The sequence below is a fragment of the Acanthisitta chloris genome, unplaced genomic scaffold (assembly GCF_000695815.1).
Source record: "Acanthisitta chloris isolate BGI_N310 unplaced genomic scaffold, ASM69581v1 scaffold12603, whole genome shotgun sequence".
NCBI classification, from domain to species: Eukaryota; Metazoa; Chordata; class Aves; order Passeriformes; family Acanthisittidae; genus Acanthisitta; species Acanthisitta chloris.
The window spans coordinates 51,015-71,548 of record NW_008665536.1 but is presented as its reverse complement, the minus strand read 5'-3'; the positions used below and the strand labels follow the sequence as shown (position 1 = coordinate 71,548).

Genomic DNA, 20,534 nt, shown 5'->3' with positions numbered 1-20,534 from the left:
CTGAGGGTTGTGAGAGAAAAACACTAAGCAAGGGGACATTGAGGTTACTTAGTCTCTATAGCTTTGTCTTTGTTGTCCTGAAGACACTGAACAGTTGTCTTATTTGTGTAATACTCAGTAGTTTATTACTGCAGAGACTACATGATGGTACCCAAGTATTGTGACCTGAATGCCACATTTGCTGAAGCAAAATACAGATAAGAGCTTTGCATTCCCATAAACTGAATGCTTTTCAGATTTTGTATTTTACTAGGTAATTAAATCTTGTAATGCCATATATAACACATGGTGATTGCACCATAAATTAGTGTAACCAGTTTCTGGAAGTGTGCACTTTAATTTCCTTTTTTGAATATTAAACTGATAAACTCTCTGATCAAGAGTCAGTTTTAGACAGCTAAAATAATTACGTTTTAATGTGTTGTCTGTATCAAAAATAATCCTGAGACTATACACAATGTACAAGGAAGTAACAGTTCTTCGTTAATAATATTGAAAACTGAAAAGGTTTATAAGTTTCACACTTTAGAAAATATACAAATAGTTTTGGAGATCATTAGGAAAATCATGTGCAAACTGGAAATTAGGTAGTCATTATCATGGGGGGTAAATGAGTAAAAATATTGTTTAAATCTCCTGGTAGTTGTTAAGGCAGAGGTTGCATTTTGTATCTTTGCAAAGTGATCAAGCAGTACAAATTTATAAACTGTTTTATCATTCTCTAAAATAAAGGCACATTCTGTAAAGAAGGAATTGAGAACTCTTTAAACAAAAATTGGTGGTTTAGGAATATTTTTATTAAAATTGCATTTTAGCTCAGAGTGAATGCTGAAGGAGTGGTAAAAGCTTTGGAGCTTTCTTTATGAAAATCCGTGCCATCCTTCAGATTATTTCATTGTTCCTTTGAAGGCTCATACTTTATCTTTTCCAATTGCAATTGTCAAATAAATAAAATTGGCAAATAGACAAAAGTAATCTACCCAAGATGTGTGTGTGCCAAAGTAGCACTGTTTATTAGATTGTGTAGTGATATATTGGCCATTTAAAAAATCTTAAGTGCCTCAAATAAGACAAGGGGTATTATGGGTAGCTTCTGCAACACTGAAGTGAACCTATTCTATGCCTACCTGTCAGGGAGCTGAGACCATATCTTTTTGTTAGGTACAGTTAGTGGGTTAGTTATATACATGGGGAGGATATGCATAGCAGACTGAAGAAATTATGCAGTGATTAACTGGTATATTATTTTAGGTATTCCTGTTTGCCAACTGGTATTTGATCTTGAAAACGCTTTTCAGCATTGGAAATGCTAATGGAAGAAGTGAATGGAAATGTTTTTTTAACTGGAGATCCAGTGCAATTCAAATTTTTGGTTTTGTTAGGTTTATTTACAGAAGTAAATAGCAGACAAGGGCAATATAGTCTATAAGGCAGTATGTATCACAATGTCAGGAGGTGGGTTCCATCCTGCCTGTTGTTACCTTGCTTGCACAGAATCTAAGATCCTACAGTTAAATACAGGTTTCATACAGTTATATACAAAGCATCATATGTATTTATTCATATCACAGTTAAAGAAAATAAATACTTCTAAACCTTTGCAATGTTTGGTTGTCAAGGACTAGATTTCAGTGGTATTTGCACTTCTTGGGCAGAAGAAGTCCCACTTCAGTGAACAGTGATTGTAACAAGTCATCACAAAGATTCAATGGCAGTGGGCTTAAGTGTACTAACAGAGAAAAATCATAAACCAAAGTATTCCTTCCTTAATGCTGCAATATAAAAGCCAATGTCTGTATTTTTTTGTCTGTTTGGGTTTTTACCTTCTCCTTTAAGCAAGTTCTCTGTGACAAATCCAAATGCCTTTGAATCTCCATGGACCCAAGAAAGGGAAGGGAAGGGAGCAATATCCTGCCACCTGGACTCGACATCCTAGTTTCCTGTAACAGGTGGTAATGTCAGGCGAGGACATGGAAGAAATCCCAAAGATAAATGGGCTCAATTGTCTTATTTGTTTAATATTCCTCCAAGCTTCTGCTGCTTTTTCTGACTCCTGTGTTGCCTTCCTGGGACCATCCACTGCCTTAAAGACTCATTCTTTATCATGGCCACCAGGCTTTGTGTCAATGACATGTTGCTGCAGTAGAAGGTTAGTCTGAATGAGGTTATTCTGCACAAATACTAGTGCGTAAATCCGAGGTGTGTTGGTATGATCTGGTAGGATGTCCTTTCTGCCCTGTGCAGGCACAAAATATGGTTGTGAGTCAGACAATATTTTGTTAGTCCATCTGTTAGGACTCACCATGTCCAGTCGAACCATATCATCACTTCAGAATTCAGTGGATGTTCCAAGGGTACATTAAAAACCCTTGTGCCCATTATCATCTCATATTATATGTACAGTTTCTACTGCTACCTTTGATATGTTGTTGCCAACTGCCTGTTCTAGTAAATTGTCAATGTATGGCAATTTAATTGAGGACTAAAGGTGTGTACAGTGTTTGTAACTGTTTTAGGAAATAAAGTCACTGCACATACAATTTGATAACGATTTTTCTTTTATTTCTTTAATCCAATTTCCATTTCAATGAAGGGATGGTACTCTCTTTGCAGCTAGAGCAAACAGAGGAATAACAAACTGATCTTTGGCATTTCAGATCTTCTGTTCTTCAACATTTCCTTCTAGCAGAAGCTTGTATGAATAATTAGTTCTAAGTTTTCCATTTTAAGCATGGCCTGCATCTGCAATCAGCATACCCTTCTGGCTACACCTTTCCCTGACTGAAGGAGGGAAGGGGGTAAATGGCTCTGCGGAGCTTTCTTTGCTGCTGTGACCTAAATGAAACAACCTGAATTGAACTATTAATCACTGGTGAATGTGTCCAATGGGTCTCCCTGGCACCCCCCAGTCACTTGTGCACACACATGCACACGCACATGTCTAATAGGCTCCTGAGTTGCCTGTGGAAAAACACCTCGTTAAAATTAATAATTGCATTTCAAATTGTGTGCGTCTGCTGCCCACACCACTCATTCCACTTGGCTGACAGTTTTCTAAGAGCTTCAAAAGTTAAGAATAATTTTTGCTAGATACTGAAACATGACCCTCTATAAGCAGCATGGATGAGGCAGTCACAAAGTGCCACATTGAATGGCATTGTGCTGGCACTGGGTTTTTTTTGTTTTCATGTCTTTTCTTTTTTAAATGTAAAATCCTTCTGTAAAACTTGAGCATGCTTGAGATGCTGCTAATTCTGCTCTCTGACCTAGATTACATTTGCTGATGACAGTGCAAAGTTTAAATTTGGGATCACTCTCTTTAAAACACCCTTAACCTTCGCTTCTGTAAAATAAGCATCCCCTGCTGGAGTCTTCAGGAGCACTACTGACACACCCTGGTTTCTTTAAACAGAGAATGCAGTCCCAAAATTTCCAATATTTTAATGTCATAAGTCCAAAAAAAAAGAAATTCTTTGTATATGGACAGACTCCTGTGTCAATAGAAATTTCTCAGTTTTTGTTCAGCATTGGCCGCACAGAGATGGCTGGTGACAGTTTGTTACTTGGTCAGGAAACATAAAGGACTTATCAGTCGAAACACGTGTGTGTCTGTGTGTGTGGTGTGCTCTGTGGGTTTCTGGCATGGTGGAAGTCTGCTCATGGATCTGTGTCTGTTGGGCATGTGAGAGCTCAGTCCAGAGCCAGCAGTGGTTGGGTGTTCTCGCTTTCCCCATGGTCTTCATGTTTCAGCGTGCCAGCTTCCACCACAGACTGGGACCTGAAAGCAAGAAGACACACATGCTAGCAAGGACTGCTGCAGAAGCACTCACTTTTCTGGAGTCCCCATGCTTCCTTGCTTTAGTCCATTTTCATCTTTGTGGCTATTATTTACTGTGGAAAGCATAAAGAATTTGAGAAACATTCCTTTAAATACAAACAGAGATGTGACTCATCGAAGGTCACATGCTTTCAAAATACTTGGTACTTACCTGCTATTGATAATACTGAGCATGCTTTGCAACTTAAAGACCTGACCCTGTGATACCATGAGGTCTGTTGGTGCTTAATGTCTTCCTTGACAAAACTACTTGTGCAACTGTTTACTGGGAAGTCATTTGCACAGGTGCTTGCAGGAGTGAGTCTCAGCTCATGCTTGTTGCAAATCTTGAGAAATACAAGTAGATAAATCACATTTTACTGATGTAGGTGCTTAAGGGACAAAGCTTCCATGAGTTACCCAAGACCAATAAAGAAGACAGAGTTAATAAGACAATGAGGGAGATTCTGGTATGCCCAGTCCTGCAGTTTATCTCTCTGTCTACACCCTTGAAGGAGGACTTTATTCAGGGCTAGTCCATTTTAAATTAATTTCTGTCTCCAAGGTGGGAAGCATAATTTATCCTTTGTTATCAATGGACAAAAAAAACCCCAACACGTAAAAAAGGAGCAAACACTAGAGAAAGTGGAGCATCGTGATTTCTTGCAGTGACAAAAGCTGAATGGGCTTAAAATGGTGGGAAAATTCAAGACTACTTCATTTTCTGAGGTCTCTGTGCTCTAGTGTTTGCTCACTGAGCTATGGAAGGCAGGATCTGATTAGTTTATATGTAGAGATTTGTTATCCTCTATTTTCTCTGGTTTGGGCTAGGAGTTGCCTCCTAGTTTGGAGTGGGCAATGAACTTTAGAACAAAATCACTGTGTGAATCTGGAACTTTTAAAAAGGGAACTTTTTCAAAAGTGGGGGTAGAGTCATCCAGCCCAGGCATTCGCATATAGTATTGTTTTAAACACCCAGTATTCTCATGGATAGCTTTTAGAATTAGGGATAGCTCTCACTCCCTGTATGATGTGTTTGTAGTTCCCAGTTGTTCATTTAAGCCTTAGCTTTTTCATGAGATTAGATGTCACCTCTCTTTTGATAAGAATCCTTAATAAATTGCATCCTTTGGTACTACAGCACTTGATCAGGACTGAATACCATGACTGTGAATAACTTGTATGATAATTATTCTTATGCCTGGAGCTTTCATTAAAGCATAATAAAAATTTTTCATTAAAATAAAATCTCCAAAGAAAGATAACAAAAACTGGATGCTCAATGGGAAGATTTTATGCCAAAATTTTCAAAGAAAATATGTTTGCCCAAATGTTTTCACTGGGGTTTTTTTACAGATATGTGACATGCGTAATGCTTATGACTGCATTTTAATATAGAAAAGTAACTGATCGGAGAGATTATGGAAAATGGAAATTTACATATTTCTAGTATGTGGCAGCAAAAACTAATCGTGGCTTTGAAACTGTTATAGACTGGATTCAAATTGCAACATCAACAGGTTTTTGCTTTCTTTTCTGGACTACCAAATTAAATTATTATTAAGTAGTACCTGATTAATACTCTTCACCAATATATTGTTTCTATCTGACCCACTGCCCTTCAGTGGATATAAAAAATTGCATATCCATTGCAGCATTTCCCAACACACAGCAGAAAGTTTCTTATCTAATTGAACTGTGAAAAATCCTTTTGTGATCACTGCTGATCATCTCTCATCTCATCACACACACAAACATTCTTGTTTCTGTAACAGCAAAATACCAGTTTCTCCCCCATACTGGTACTCAAATGCACACCACCTTGAGAACAACAGAATCTGAAAGTCCGTGTGCAGGTCCCATGCTGGTCCTTTTCACACAGAGCCAAAATAGCCAGAGCATCAAGTAAATGCATTATAAACCACCTGACCTCCAAATTCAAGATGCCAAATAATTCAAATACTGTGCCCAGCCCCTCTGAATAATGTGAAGAGGGATCCAATTGAGATTTTAGTATCTGCCAAGCTCAACTGAAATAATTTCTTTTCCTTTTCTAAGAGCTGCTTAGCCTTTTATCCTAAAATAAGCAATTCTGTCATCATTCTAAAGGGCATAGTAGTGGTTTGAACAATCATCGCTATTTTCTAAGATACCACAATAAAGGATTTGTGTTTGAATTTCCATTTTCCAAATACATCCGTTTTTCATTTGTTGAAAAATGTTTCCAGTTTTGTTTTTAACTTATATTTTATACAGAAAAGCAGAAAATATAGCCAGTTCTCAACAAGATTCTTCATTAGGAGGAATTAATTCAGGAACTGCAATGATAGGACAAGGGGTAATGGATTCAGACTGAAGGTAGGAGAAGTTTAGGTTAGATATTAGAAAAACAGTTTTTTACTGTGAGGGTAAACATATTCACACACATTCAGTTCAAGTAAAGCAGTTGCATTCCAGGTATGTGTAAGCTTACACAATATTTAGGGGGGTTTGTATGCTGACTCTGGTATTGAACATAGGACTAAGACTAGATTTTTTATTAAAAGTACTGCTGCCTGTTTTAGCTGCATTAACATTCTCTTCAGAGGAACTTACAACCACATTTCAAATTTTTAAGTAGAATCTGATCTTGGTTCTTCAAGGTATTTGGATATCTAACTGCCCCTTAACCTCCTGTATATAAATAAATCACAGTCAGACACCACAGTACCTTTGCCCTGACTAGTCCTTGTAATTTGCAACCTTCTTTGCATTCAAAGCACCCTCTTGCACAATGATTTAAGCTACTTTCATTTAAAATGGTAAATGAGCAGTAGAGAGCTTTCCTTATTTTGGCAAGCTAGGTTTCAGCTTTGGTCCTGTCAATACAGTGGATACTGTTCTGGTGGTATTCTATGGCAAGCAGAAGTTGTTCATGGCACCAAACAAGGGCATTTTTATTTTGCTGCCTTTCCATATCACTGTGTTCAAATACCTGATGGACTGGAGTAGAGGAACACAGAAGACAGAATCATCTCAGTGATAGTGGTGGAGGAGGCAAAAGGCACAAATGGAAATACAGGAACTTCCATTTTTTAGTAGGAGAGTGGACAAACACTCAAACAAATTGCTCAGAGAGGTTGTGGAGTCTTCATGCTTAGAGATATTCAAAATCCAGCTGGACACAGTCCTGGGCAACCTGCTCTAGCTGACCCTGTGCTGAGCAGGGGGTTGGATAGAAGGTCTCTTCCTCAACCTTTTTATGATTCTGTGGCCACAGAAATACCAGCTTCTCTGAACCATCACAATTCATCTCTCTCTATCTGACAGGGCAATTATTTTCTTTCCAAGCTCATTATGCCTTTGGGGTGTCAACTTTCACAGTGTGGATGACATTCAGCTGCTAAACACAGATACCTACTGCCATTTAAGGCACCTTAGGGTATCCAAGACATCTGATTAGATAACTGAAGGTTATGACTTCAGGTTTTATAGAAGAGTTGTAGAGGACTCATGTCCTGGAGTAACAGATGGAGGCCAAAAGGCCATCAAAGTGCCTAAAATCATACACTTTAGGTATAATTAGCAGTATGAATGCAGCTAGTTTGCAATGTTCAAGACATGTCCAAGTCATTTTGTCCTGGACCGTATATGAACTAATCATCTAAGCAGGAAACAGAAATTACATTGGCCTTCTCCTCATATCAATACATTTTAGCCAGTTGTGTTTTGATTCATCTCACCATCATACATCTACGGTCACTCTGTGCTACAAACGGTAGGGAGCAATAAATATCCTCAGGGTGCTATTCATCTGGCCTGTCCTTAACATATGGTCATATCATATGATTCACAGGTTACCTACATTCAGGCCCCTGTTCTGAGGAGTTCTCATCTATTAACACCAGGGAGAGCAGGCACCATGACTTACGAGACAAAGTTTCCTACATAACACACCCACAACTGCCTCATGCCTTCAATATTCACCTTCAGGATGTTACCTTCAATACTCACCAGAAATGTGACACGTCCTGTGTGTGCTATAACTTTGGAATTATAAATGACTATATTTTAATTCAAAGCCTTCTGTTTTTTTCTTCCTTTCTCAGCCAAAAATTCTCAGTAACCAGTTTCTTTGGTTGTGGAGGATCTGATTGAATTAAATTTTAACACAAGCAGACAATTGTTTGTATCACACAGACAGGGTCACTGTATAAGGCCCTGAGCTGGCAGACCCTGTTCCTGTCTTTCTTTATCATTCTCTATAATGACCTATGCAGGACACTTAGCTCCTGTAAAAGCAGATGATCACTGAGAACTGGGAAACAAATCTGAAGTAGACTTTATTAGCCTAGATTCTGAGGCTAGGTAACCTTGCTTAGGAAAGCAAAATGAAATTAAAAGAGAAATGAATTCTCAGCCTTACTTCTGAACCCTAGGTACCATTTAGTGTGGTCCATTTAAAATGTCAATCAAACCCCCCATGGTTGTTTTACTGTTCAGCAAGAATATTTGGAAGTCTGGAAAATCAATACTACCCAGCTGTTTCTCCAGCAGGCTGGCCATATATTTCAAATGACAGCACTGCATAGGTATGTACATCAGTATCTAAGAGAACAGATGGCTTTATGTGTGTGGTCACTTTAATGAAACAAACTATCTCCAAATCAGACAAAAACATGTAAGAAAACTGGATGCAGGCTTTCTAGCTGCACTGATTTCAGAAGGCTCTTGTAGACTATAGCTGCCGACAGTCAGCTCACAGGAATTGATGTCTGTTGGGTATCAGTTTTGTTTCCCCTAAAAAATACAGTACCAAAATCCTGCACTGAGCTAACGGTAACTGCCAGCTATCATAGCATGTTTGTCTTAAAAGACATTTTTCAATCCTCTGATCCCCCATTTTATGCTTTTCATCACAGCAATGCTGATGTGCTTCAGCCCACAGGACAGGATGTATTTGTGCTGGGCTTTCTTTCACGAGGGGGTTGTGGAGGAAAGAGGAGGGTGGCATGGTTTTTTCCTCTAAGTGCAGGAGGCTTCAAGCTCTCAGAGTGACACACTGCAGCCAATCAATCAGATCACATCATGTGACTCGATTTTCTACCTCTCACCTCCCATCTGTTCATTTCCCTCAGATTCCATTCCCATTTCACCAGCACCTCAGGGCTGTTCATCTCCCAATTATTCATTCCCTTTACAGAACATAATAAGCATTTTTTAGAAATCACACCCGTGAATGTTTGTATCAACAAGGTCTGAGGGGCATTTCTTTCTCTGCCCTCCTCCCTCCCCATCAGACTCCAGAGGTGGGTGCAGCACCTCAGACTGTGCTCTGCAACACTCCTCAAGAGTATGGCTTCATCAGGTGGGAAAACCCAAGGCTTTCTCCCTGGTATCACAGAAACAATGCAGATGTACAGGTGTGAAGTAATTGTGGTAAAAGGTGCTCTTTTTTTACTGAAAGCACTTGAAAATGAAATGCTCCCCAGGTGGTGTGGGCAGATGCAGCAAGTCCTGCTCAGTGGTGCACAGCCTCAGTGCAGGAACTGTGAAATGTGGCTCTCTGCCTAGGCTCATAAGCCCTGCTCAAATCTCTTGCCAGTACAGTTCTGCAGCTTCTCCACTTGTGCTGGCATTAAGACAGAAGAGTGCTGTGCTGCAGAGACCTGCCCACGGGGGCAATTTTGGTACACCAACTGCAGCATTGCAAAGAGATGCAGCAGCATCAAAGTCAAGGAGCAGAGCTGGGCTGTGAAGTGATCCACTGGCAAGGTGAGTCAGGGGGCAAACCAGAATGAAAACTGCAACATAATCTTACTGCTAGCCCAGTGCCAGCCCAGAGGACAGTGGTGACAAGCTGCTGCACTTCCCAAATGGAAGGTGGTTTTGTGGCCACTGTGGCAGCAGTGACCATCTTTCTCCCTGGTGCTGAGCACACCTTAGGGAGAGGTCTCTGAGTAGTGCCTTGGCACATCAAAGTCGGGGCAACCCTGGCCCAGATACGTGCCTAACATCATGTATGAGTGCATCTGCACCACTAAAGGGGCAACTGCTGCAGAGCGAACCCCAGCACAAGACCCCTCATCCTCCCTATGCCTACCACCTTCTTTCCCAACAGATGGCCACAGCTGCTTCTCCCCACTGCACACCCTGGGCACAGCTCACTGCAGGGTGTGAACCAAAGAGGGACAGGGATGACACTGTATGGTATTTGACTCTAACCACGGCCTGGCCATGGGCACCCAGTCCTGACTTGTTCCCGAGCCCTCATCAAAGGGTAGTGTAGTGCATAGCCTGTGGCACTTGCTGTAAAAACAGTTATCTGGTGGGCTATGACACAGCTCTCACCTTACTGCAGACACTCTGAATTATGAAAACATACAGAAATGCTTAAGTGTTTGGCACATCACATACAGTCTCATGCCTTCAGGCCACTGAGACCAATAGGGGACTAAGAGCCAGGCACTATGCAGGGCAAATGCAGCCAGACTACTCTGGCAGAATCTGTTCCTGAGCAAGAAGTTGGTCTGTGCCACCAACCTTGGAATTAGGGCGCGCATAGACTTTTTTCATCAGTGTGGATTTGCCTGATATCTCCTGCTCTAAATGTACTGAGCTTCTGTGTCAAGATCTTGCCTTGGTCACATCCCAAGCCCAGGGCAGGGGAAAGTCACAGGTGGGAGCTTGTCCTCTCCATTTCCTTTCTCTGATACAGACTGAGTCTTCCACATGCTCTTTTTTCACATAGAAGGAATAGTAGGACCTGCTTCGGATAGAAGTTCCTGGAAGACCCTTAACCCCCTGGAATCTGATATGTTACCTGTCAAAAGGTAAGCCTAGTCATGGGACCAAATGAAGATAACACTGCAGCAGCAAACACCAGTTTACAATAGATTCAGCAGAGCTACTGTAAAGTGTGAAGAATTTGATATTCAAAAAAGAATTTCAGGCCAGGTAAGGAAAAAACTTTCTTCTCACACTTTATGAATATTCACACTCTCACATATATGCATTTATCATCACTGCTCATGCTTTTCCTGCTTATCCCCGTTTCCTTGCCCACCAAGCACTCTTTCTAACCTTACAGCTTCCAGTCCCTTTGTTCAGACACTCCAGTCCTTTACTCCTGCCTCGTCTTTCAGTCTGACTTTTTTGCTCCCATTCCAGTGACTCCAGTTCTCAACATCTCAATCAGATTTGCCACTGAATCATAACCTCTTCACTGCTGTATGGCAAATACAGGCAAGATGGAGCCCTGAGAGCAAAGGGGATCAGTCTTCTTACTTCCCCATCATACATTAGAAGTTTCCTGCCCTTAACAAGAACAGTTCAACAGCATGAAAGCAACCCTGCAGATGTTCTACTTAGGCTGGAAAGTCAAGCACCACCACAGCACGAAAAGCCAAAATGTAGGTTGAGGGAGCAGCAGTCACTTGGCCAGGTGTGTGTGTGTGGGTGTTCTGCCCCTGCATTGCACCCTGGCCCCAGGAGCATGCACTGTTCTTTCTCAGAGGGCTCTTTCCTCCCTCAGTGCTCAGTGTAGATAGCACTGCACTAGTAAGTGGCTCTTTATTTTGCTTTCTTGTAGCAGTTCAGCATGTGGCTCTGTGACACATTTGCTGCATATTATTCCAAGCCTGCTCTGAAGATAGCCTTTGTTAATTCCCTCCTGAGCTTTTCTCTGGAGTTCATCAAAACAGCACTTGTGTGCCTCTTAGATGCTAATTCATTTACTGCCATAGCATGACAAAGAGACTTTTTTTTGAAGTTTCCATCTTGCATGTGGAGAGATGAAGCACAGTGAGATTAAAGTATTCCTCTAATGAGGGGTACCCATTTCCCAGTGCTGAAGGTCTGATTTTGCAGAGTCCTCAGCATTAAATGGCAGCTTCTGTGTTCAAGGCATGTATCCCACTGATTTCTGTTGCAGGTAAGTGCTGGATATTTCTGGAAATTAGACCCCAAAATCCTTAGGTTGTCAGGCTAAAATTAAGCAATGTACAATCTCACCATCTGCGTGAAGTCTGATTTAAGCTACGTGCCAGGCTGATACAGGGACACAGAGGGAGATGGAGAGCAGGATCTGCTTCTCCAGGATAGCACTCAACAAGATGAACCATAGGATCATTCCTGGTCTCCATCAGCCGCTTGCTTGCCCACAAAGTGTGTGTCCTAGCCCAGCTACTTCCTGTCCTTTTGCCCTGCCACATCTTTCAGTCTGCCTTGTGGCTCCCATCCCAGTGACCCAAGTTCCTAATAACACACCTGGGTTCACCACTAAATCCTCATCTCTCCAGTTCTCCTGCCAACAGCAGGTAGGATGCAGCTCTGAGAGCATGGGGTGTCAGTCTTCCAAATCCTAGCTCTGTGTCTTGCTAATTGGCCTAGTGCAAGGAAAACAGTGATCACAAGTAAAAGCTCTAATTACAAAAGCCCTCTGCACCCCATGGCCTAGGCAGGAGATGCACATTGTGGTCATTGAACCATCAGCCCAAGCTGAACAAGTTTATTTATGTTGGGAGGCCAAGCTAAAGCATGAGGCAATCCTTGGGGTCATTAAATGCTAAAATTAAATATGTTTCTACAGGGCATGTGTGAATTGCCCTTTGAAAGGCTTGTAACTCAGCCAGATGTAGGTGGATTTTTCACAGGACAGCAAAAGACATAAGCAGTGTAAAACCATTTGTTTTATTAAGTGTCATGTCTCTAAACTAAACTACTAAACTTTTGGCAAATTTATAGCCAGCTGAAGACGTAATTTACAATGCAATATTTTAGGCAGCCTAAACAGCACTGGTTCTGCCATTCCCACCTCCAGCCTGTGTTTGTGCACCCATGCACTGTGAATTGAGTGCTATAAACAGATGCAACCCACGCCGTCAATGCCCCCAGAGAGCAACTGATTTCCTGCCTTGTCTCATGGCACCCCCAGCACAAAGCTACCCATCCCTCCTGCCCTTGTTTCAGCTGTGGCTTTGAGACTCCTATATCCTCCTCAGCTTCTCTTTCTCCTGGCTCCTGAGGAGCCTCCCTAGGAGCTGCTAATGTGCCAGATCCACCAGTTCCTTTCCATTTCTTTCTGATGTATTAGCAGAATTCTGGTCAAAAGATATAAAGCTGCTCAACAGTTATCAATCTATATTACTAGATAATTACAACTACATTACATGATATGCATGTCTCTGGGACCCCTGCTTTACTATCAAGATGTGTCTCATTCATAATCTGTGTATAGGGGAAGCATTTCCACAGCATTCAGAACTTCTCCATTGTTTGAATTAATTTACAAAAAACAGTGAATGTAAGCCTTGCACCATAGGTCTCATGTATTATAGAGATATTCTATCGCAAGGAGTTTTATCTTTTTACCCCAATGCACGTAGAAATGCACCCCAGCTACAAGTAGAGCAGCCCAGTTGCCATCCATGGACAGTGAGAAGCTTTCACACATTTTCATACTGATTTTTATTTGCGGGTATTTTACTACTTCTGCAGTAAATTGGTGCTGACTGTGAACCGGCATAAAACATGACCCATAAAAACAGAAACATATGGCAAAGGAACATTAAGGTCACACTAAGGATAACAACTAGAAAGGTCTGCCTTGCACAGCCCAGCTGGGCATATGGAGGAACCAGTCTGAATAAATAAAAACCTTACATAAGTCAGCCCCATGAATGGCCCCTCTTGGATCTAAAACTGTTCCAGTCGGCATTAGTGTGTACCAGTTGTAATACCCTTCCTTCTGGGAGCAGGATCCCATTTCTGAGAAAGAACAATTTGTTTCAGCAACAAGTTCATTTGAAGATCAGGGCTTTTGAAAACACACACATCAGGAGGCAATAATGGCAAACCCTAATCTGTGATTTAAAATCCTTTCGCACTAATCTAGGACATAAAAATCCACATGCTCTAACTCAACAGCATGGGGCAATGCATTCCAATAGGCTTTTTTCACTGCATTTTCAAAATTCCTAATATGGGGGCTTTTGGGGAACCACTAGGCATCTTCAGGTGCTCAGTTCCTTTAGGAAACAGATTCAACTTGTGTCAGAAAAGGTTTACATTAGATATTCCAAAAGATTTGTTCACTGGCAGGTTGTCAAGCATTAGAACAGACTGCCCAGAGAAGTGGTGCAGACACTATCCCAGAAGATACTTAAAAGATGTGTGGGTCTGGTACTTAGGGACACAGTTTAGTGGTGGACTTGGCAATGCTGGGTTAATGGTTGGACTTGATCTTAAAGATCTTTTCCAACCGAAATGATTCTATAATTCTCTAAGTTTCCACTTCACAGCAGAAAAACATAATTGTGTCTTGATTAATAAATTGTGTATTTTCACAATTAGCAAGCTTGGCTCTACTTTAAAAGTTTTACCCTAACTCTGAATTTTCTCAGTCTCTAATAAGCTTGATTTGGTGACAGCAATGCTCTTGCAACACGTTATCCCAAGAATAATTTTTACCCCAAATTTGATTAAAGTTATCCTTAATTAAACTTTGATTAATTAAATTTGACTGAACAGCAACCTGTTGTTCAGCCAGGATATATATGTAGTTGTTAGGTAAAATTTCCTTTCTCTGCAGGGCAATTTTAAATTGCAGTAGGTTTTAGGATCTGTTTGCCCTGGCAGCAGGCTAAAAGCGAGTGCTCTTTTGATGTCTAAGAGGGCAGAGAAGGAACATTCAGCTCCCAGGCTGTGCTCGGTGCTGGCACAGGGAACAAGCAAAGGCAGAGAACAGTCTTTGTCACTTGGACTGAAGATCAAGTTTAGACATCAAGAAGTGACCCAGATGCAGCTGCAGCAGGGCAGGTCTTGTAAAGAAAAGCACATCACAGGGAGGTAACATGCTGATGATGATTACTTGTTGCTTCTGGACCCGAATGTAAGAGCAAGGGTGACACTGGGGAAAAAAAGGAAACTCTTCAAAGAACTGAGGTCCTTCACGTCTTTCCCAGTCACTGAACCCGGCCCTCCAACTGGGGATGCTCACCCATTGCAGTTAGGTACTCAAATTAGCTACAGGCACACTTCTCCCACTGTGGCTATCCAAAAGACAATGCCCTATTGGCACAGTGATGAGTTGAGAGCATTCTCTGACTCTTTAACTGCCATCCACCAACCACCATAACTATTCATTACATTACACACCCAGATAAAACCTCCAGCTGTTCCCAAAACCAACAGCTCACCAACAAAAGCCAGCATGAGTGCCTCAGGCAAATGCTTTGTTTTTTGTGAGCTCCCTGTTGACTAAAGCAACCCAAGGCCCCTTTCTGACCAGTAGGGCTCACAGAAGGTTTCACCATAGCTGAACGGGAGGTGATTTTCTTCCCTGTCCTTCAAATTTTCACACCATTTACATTGCTCTCAAGTCCCAATGCTCGAAAGTGAAAGGCTCCCTGTGTGGATGCAGCCCCTTCAGAAGAGATGGCCCAAGACAGAGGAAGGGTCTGTTGCTATTGCTGCTTCCAGGAATGTTGAACAGATGGGGCCGAGCTCTCAGAGTGAACTGACTTTGCTATTACTGTATAAATGCTGGTTTGCATGTTTACTACCTTGCCCATTTTAGACTTCACTGAGCTGAATCTTAATAAACAGATATATTCTGAATGGATTTTTGTTATTGTAGCTTCCCCCCCCTCCCCCCCAGCTATTAAGACTCATTATGTGGAATCATCAGCTGTTTTGCTTTGTTTCCCATCTGCTCATAAAGCACTTGGGTTCTGAGATAATACTGCAGATGGGAGTGAAATTTCCACTGTTTTGATTTTGCCCCAGTGGGGCTTTATGTGGCCACTGGTGGAAAAATGACAATTGAAATGGTTTTGATTAAAGATTTTCCATGTTATAGGAAGTTGTCAAATCTCAAGGTTTTCAAGATCATATCACTGACTATAGTCAGTTGAAGTCTTTTCCTAAGGCGATTTTCAATCCTTTCCCTCTCTACAATGCCTCCGTTCTCTGAAGTCAACAAGGACAGTTTTTTGACAACAAATCTTGTGCAGGTTCAAGTCACAGGGAAAAAAACTCCTTTCCTGTGATTGGGGAGAAGAGGGCATTTGGGTCCCATTGCTGTTAAAGGGAGCAGAAATTGGAATCTAACAAGACTTTGATGGGCAAGTCTAGTCTTCTGCAGCTACTTTGTATTGGACCTTTCCACTCGTATATGTTAGGCTGTCATATTGACAGTTTCAGTCCTCTGATGACTAGCAAACCTACTTTAAGGTATACTTTGGTTGGCATATACCCATTTGATCCCATGCCTTAGTTGTCCTTTTTCTCAAATATCTGTTCTCTCTCCCCAGTTTTTATTTCCTTCAAATCCATTTCAAGCTTCGCTTTGTGAGGCTGAACAAACCACTGTCTTCTACATTTTTTTGATGGAAAAATACAATCTCTGGTCTCCTCATCCTTCCCACAACTCTGAGGTAAATTTGTTTCAATTTATATACACCTGCCCTGGTGACAGGAGCTGAAGCACTGCTATCAGTCCTGAAGCCAATGTGCAGGTGTATACCTACTCCAGCTTCAGCCCCCCTCCCCCTGCTGCTTGGTGCTGCATTTCCTCTTGGTCTGCATTTTGAGACTTATTTTAAATTTCAGGACATGACTTTACTTTGGTATTGGGCATATCTCAAAAATGCTCTATTTCTCCCCCTCTGCATTCATTTGCTACCACACATCAAGTACCTACAACAGCATTTTTGTCAGCTATTCTCTGATTCCATTTCCTGACACTTTTCTTTCAGATCTATAATTCACATCCTGATTTCTCAGCATCTCTGCTACTAAAATTGCTAAACACTATATTTGGAGTAGATTGTGCCCAGGGTGAGTTTCTCTCTAGGTGTAGGATGGCAGCACTAGATTTCACAGGGACATTTCTCTGTGGTTACAGTGCAATGCTCTCAGCTTTATAGCAGCATTGAGCTCAATGATTCAGAACACTTTAATACAGCACTGGTCCAGTGGCAGCTCTAGCAAGGATGTTCTTGCATGTTTTTACAGCAAGTGACCATAGAGCCAAGAAGGGACTTCAACTCTGCACCTTGTCATGCAGCATGACAGTGCCATGGTGTGGGGAATAACCACTGTAGCCTCAGCCTCCAGAGTAAATCCACCTCTCACAAGCACTGCCCTCCCCTGCAGCTGACTACTTGGCAGTGACATCTGGGAAGTCAAAGAGGAGAAGACCCATAATTGTTCAGCAAGGCTTTTCATCCTTAAATTGCAGAAACCCAAGGTGGCTCTGTCTTCATATACTTATCCCTTTCAGAGGAACGTAAGTGCGAAAGAAAATGTCAGTGACCTTTTGTTTGTTAAACCCAACATTTCGTCAGAGAAACACAAAATTAACATGTTACATAAGAGTGTACACTGTGAGTGGGAGAGGAGAGATTTTCAATGAAACTACAAAATTGCTTTAATAAAGGAAGAAATGATAGGGCAATTGTGAGGGAATTATACTTAAGATGAATAATGTTAGGAGATCACCTATTCCTAATGCAAACCTCCCTGGAATATCCAAGAATCAGCCATAGCCTGAGCTTCTGATTGTGTTAGAGATGCATGAATCTAGAGAGGCCAGGAAGGAAGATATATAAAGACAGGTATTGCTGGTAGAAGCCTGGAGAACTTTAAAGAGGCCTTAGATATAAATCTGGCCTAATAAATCTAATAAAGCACAAAATCATGCTTTCTAAGCATAGGCTTTTACCTCAAGTTAGGCCAAATCATAATTTCAGGGGAAGAAGAATCAAAGCAAATACTCATAGGAGAAAATCTGTTGAAGCTGTGAACTTTTCACCTCTAACAGCAAGTAATGACCACAGGGTACAAGATCAGATGGTTCACTTAACCGCAGAGTAACGAAATTAGGCTAAAAGTTAGATCTAGTCTGCCCAGAGGCAACATGACAAATTAGATTCATCCACTACTCGTATTTGTATTAATGCACTTTTGTATCAGTGAACAGATTATAAGAGAAGGCTTTGCCTCAAGGCAGGGTTTTCTGGCACTGAACTAATTTTCAAGTCGAGGTTCTCCCCTGAGGGCACGATAAGACCCTCCATTCTCTGCAGCCAAGGATCCAATCCTCAGCAACAATTTACCTGTGAACAGCTCTTAACACTTCAGAGCTTTAAAAAAACTGCAGACTTCTTTCTATAAGGCTGCATAAATTGTATACTCTCGAGATATGTTTTAATAATAATGAAATATTTAGTTAGTATTTTTCTAAAATCATTCAGTGTGTTTCAATGACAATATGGTTTTTTCAAAATAAATTTTAAAATCAGTTCTCTGGGACAGGCTCTGTAAACTCATCCTGGCTCCCAGCCTTGGCTGGCAGTCAGTAGTGAGAACTGCTGAAAACACAAATGGCCACCTCTCTTCATGCTTTGGCTGCAGCTCATAGCCCTGCTGTCTTGTGGCCCTGTAAGTCATAGCCCTGTGAACACTTAAAGTCAGTCATAAGTGTTAGTGTTTCCAGCACGAGGCTTCACTGTGTAGACACAGCTGTGTGGCATCCCTCTGACCTGGGAGGGAGCTGTGAATCAAGAATGCATTTCTTTTTCCTCTGAAGATGAAAGACTTTTAAAATTAATTGCATGACATTATGGCTTGTCTGTGTTGTCAGCTTTGATTTTGCTGTGACAAAATGATGGCTGCTCCCTGTCACAGAGAGTGACGCTGTGCTTGCGAGCACCACACTCATCAAGTGGCAGCAGTGAGGAAAGCATCACTGCGATCTGCATGGAAAGCAGTTTCACAGAGTGGGATGCCAAGGGTGACGTGAGTGCAGATGTTACACTCATGCAGGGGAGCAGACCAGGCCATTGATCACTGCAGCTGGTGTTGGCTAGACTACAACACCCACAACCCTGTGCCAGGTATCCAACTTCCTGACCTCATCCCTGCAATCAGTCCAAACTAGTGAGGGTGGTACTCTCCAAAGGTGTTATTTTGAGCACTCAAAGCTGAATGCACAATCACTAGAACTAAAATCAGAGCTCCTAAAAGAACAGCTCTGCTGCTGCCTTTGAAGGGCTGGATGGAGCGCGCAGAAGCAGAGAGGAGACCAATCCGTTCTCCCTTTAGAGGGCAGTGGTGTTCATCGTACAAAGGCTGCGTTTCTGAGGAGGTAAATCCCTTACCAATAACAACCAGGTCAGCAGCAGCAAAGCAGCAGCAAGTAATAGCGACCAGCACTGAAGCAGTGCAGCTGGCCGCAGTGCGCCGTGCAGAACAGCATCTCACTCTGATGTACTTTCTGTAATGCTCTGTGCAGAGGCTCATTAATTTTCCCTCATTTTCATGCACAGTAATCAGACAAGTAATTATGGTTCCACCGAGAGGCTTTGTTTCTCCCATCACACCATGAGCCCAGTCCAGGGTGAAGTGCTCCTTACCATCACTGTTTGCCAAATTACAGCCTCTCTTTGAGCCAGATGAGCCCTTCCTGTGAGATTTATACCAAACCTATTCAGAGAGCCAAATAAGAGATGATTTCAAAGACAGTACTAACCTTTTCATGGGTTTGGGTGAGGCCTCCCGCTCCAGGTTGGAGGATGCGTGCTTCACGTGCATGGCATTGTAGGAGGTGTGGGTGTACTCATTTTCATCACTGTAGTCAGGACCAAGTAATGTTCGAGCCCATGTCCCCATGTCATAGGGAGGAAGAGTCCCCCCAAATTCAGAGGGCAGGCATTCAGGGTGTATTAGCTGGTGAAGACTGTTCAGGTTGTTACCATGAAGAAAGATCTTTAACAAATAAAAAGAAAGTTCAAAGTCATCATCGATTCTTTACTTCATTAAGTACAATAATAGCACCACTAATGAGGTGTGCAGTGTCATCACTTGACACTGCAGTTCAGGTGGGAATTTCTGAAGCACTTAGGAACGGCTCGGTGGGCAGGCAGTGGGGGGATTAGCTTTGGGGCAGGCAGCTGAAGAATAAGGCTAGCACTATAAACACTTCTGAAAACCCCGATTTGCTTGCTTTGGGCACATGATACTTTCAGTTTCTTAAGTCCCAGATCAGGAGAAGTGAAAGTTAGGAATTACAACTGATTATTGCTCCTGTAAGAGGATAGAGGATTGTATGAAGAGCAGTGAGATGAAAAGGGTGACAGTGGAGCTTACTGAAAGAAGATGTGAAGAGTAGGTCTTCAGCATCTGAAAGCAACCAGCCCTGCACCCCAGGACTGGCATTTCCCAGGGGTGTATGTACCAGGCTGTGTTACCACTTTGTGCAGTTTCAGCAACATTTGCCTCTCTAATACCTCTTGGCTTTCAGGCTGGTCCTCTCCTTGTCCTGCCTACTCAGACACACCCCAGGGTGGGATCTGGGGCCTCCTGAGGGATGATCCAGTCCTTGCTTGGTAGACTGCAGAGAACAAATGGCTACGATGACTGCAGGACCACAATTCACATGGGTTTCAGTGGGGAAGAGCTGCCTTTTCTGCAGCCTTCAGGCATGAGTTTTGTTGAAACAAGTGAGTTACCACCATGTGAAAACAGTCAATTTGCTGAAGAAATGAAATAGGAATTTTTACTCCGACAAAAAGAGTTGAGCTGAATTTTCTCTCACTTGCAGGTAACTTCAGCCAGGCCTGATAATCCCTCCACATGGCTAATTCTCTCTAACCCTGAGCATGTCCCAGTAAAATGTATCCACGCTTTCTCAGTGATAACAGATTTCTGGTCCCTGGCTGAGTTATTGATTCAA

The 20,534-nt window shown here is 42.0% G+C and overlaps 1 protein-coding gene across 1 annotated transcript in view; it reads right to left on the bottom strand.

Annotated features, from left to right (window-relative positions):
• Window positions 1-3,374: 3,374 nt before the first annotated feature.
• Window positions 3,375-20,534, bottom strand: part of CLVS1 (clavesin 1) — a gene marked incomplete at its 5' end in the record, with an annotated part of 65,853 nt that continues 48,693 nt past the window's right edge. The window contains 2 exons of the mRNA XM_009071800.1: window positions 3,375-3,778; window positions 19,332-19,567. Of these exons, the coding sequence (XP_009070048.1) occupies window positions 3,691-3,778; window positions 19,332-19,567 (324 nt within the window). The remainder of the gene's footprint in view (window positions 3,779-19,331; window positions 19,568-20,534) is intronic.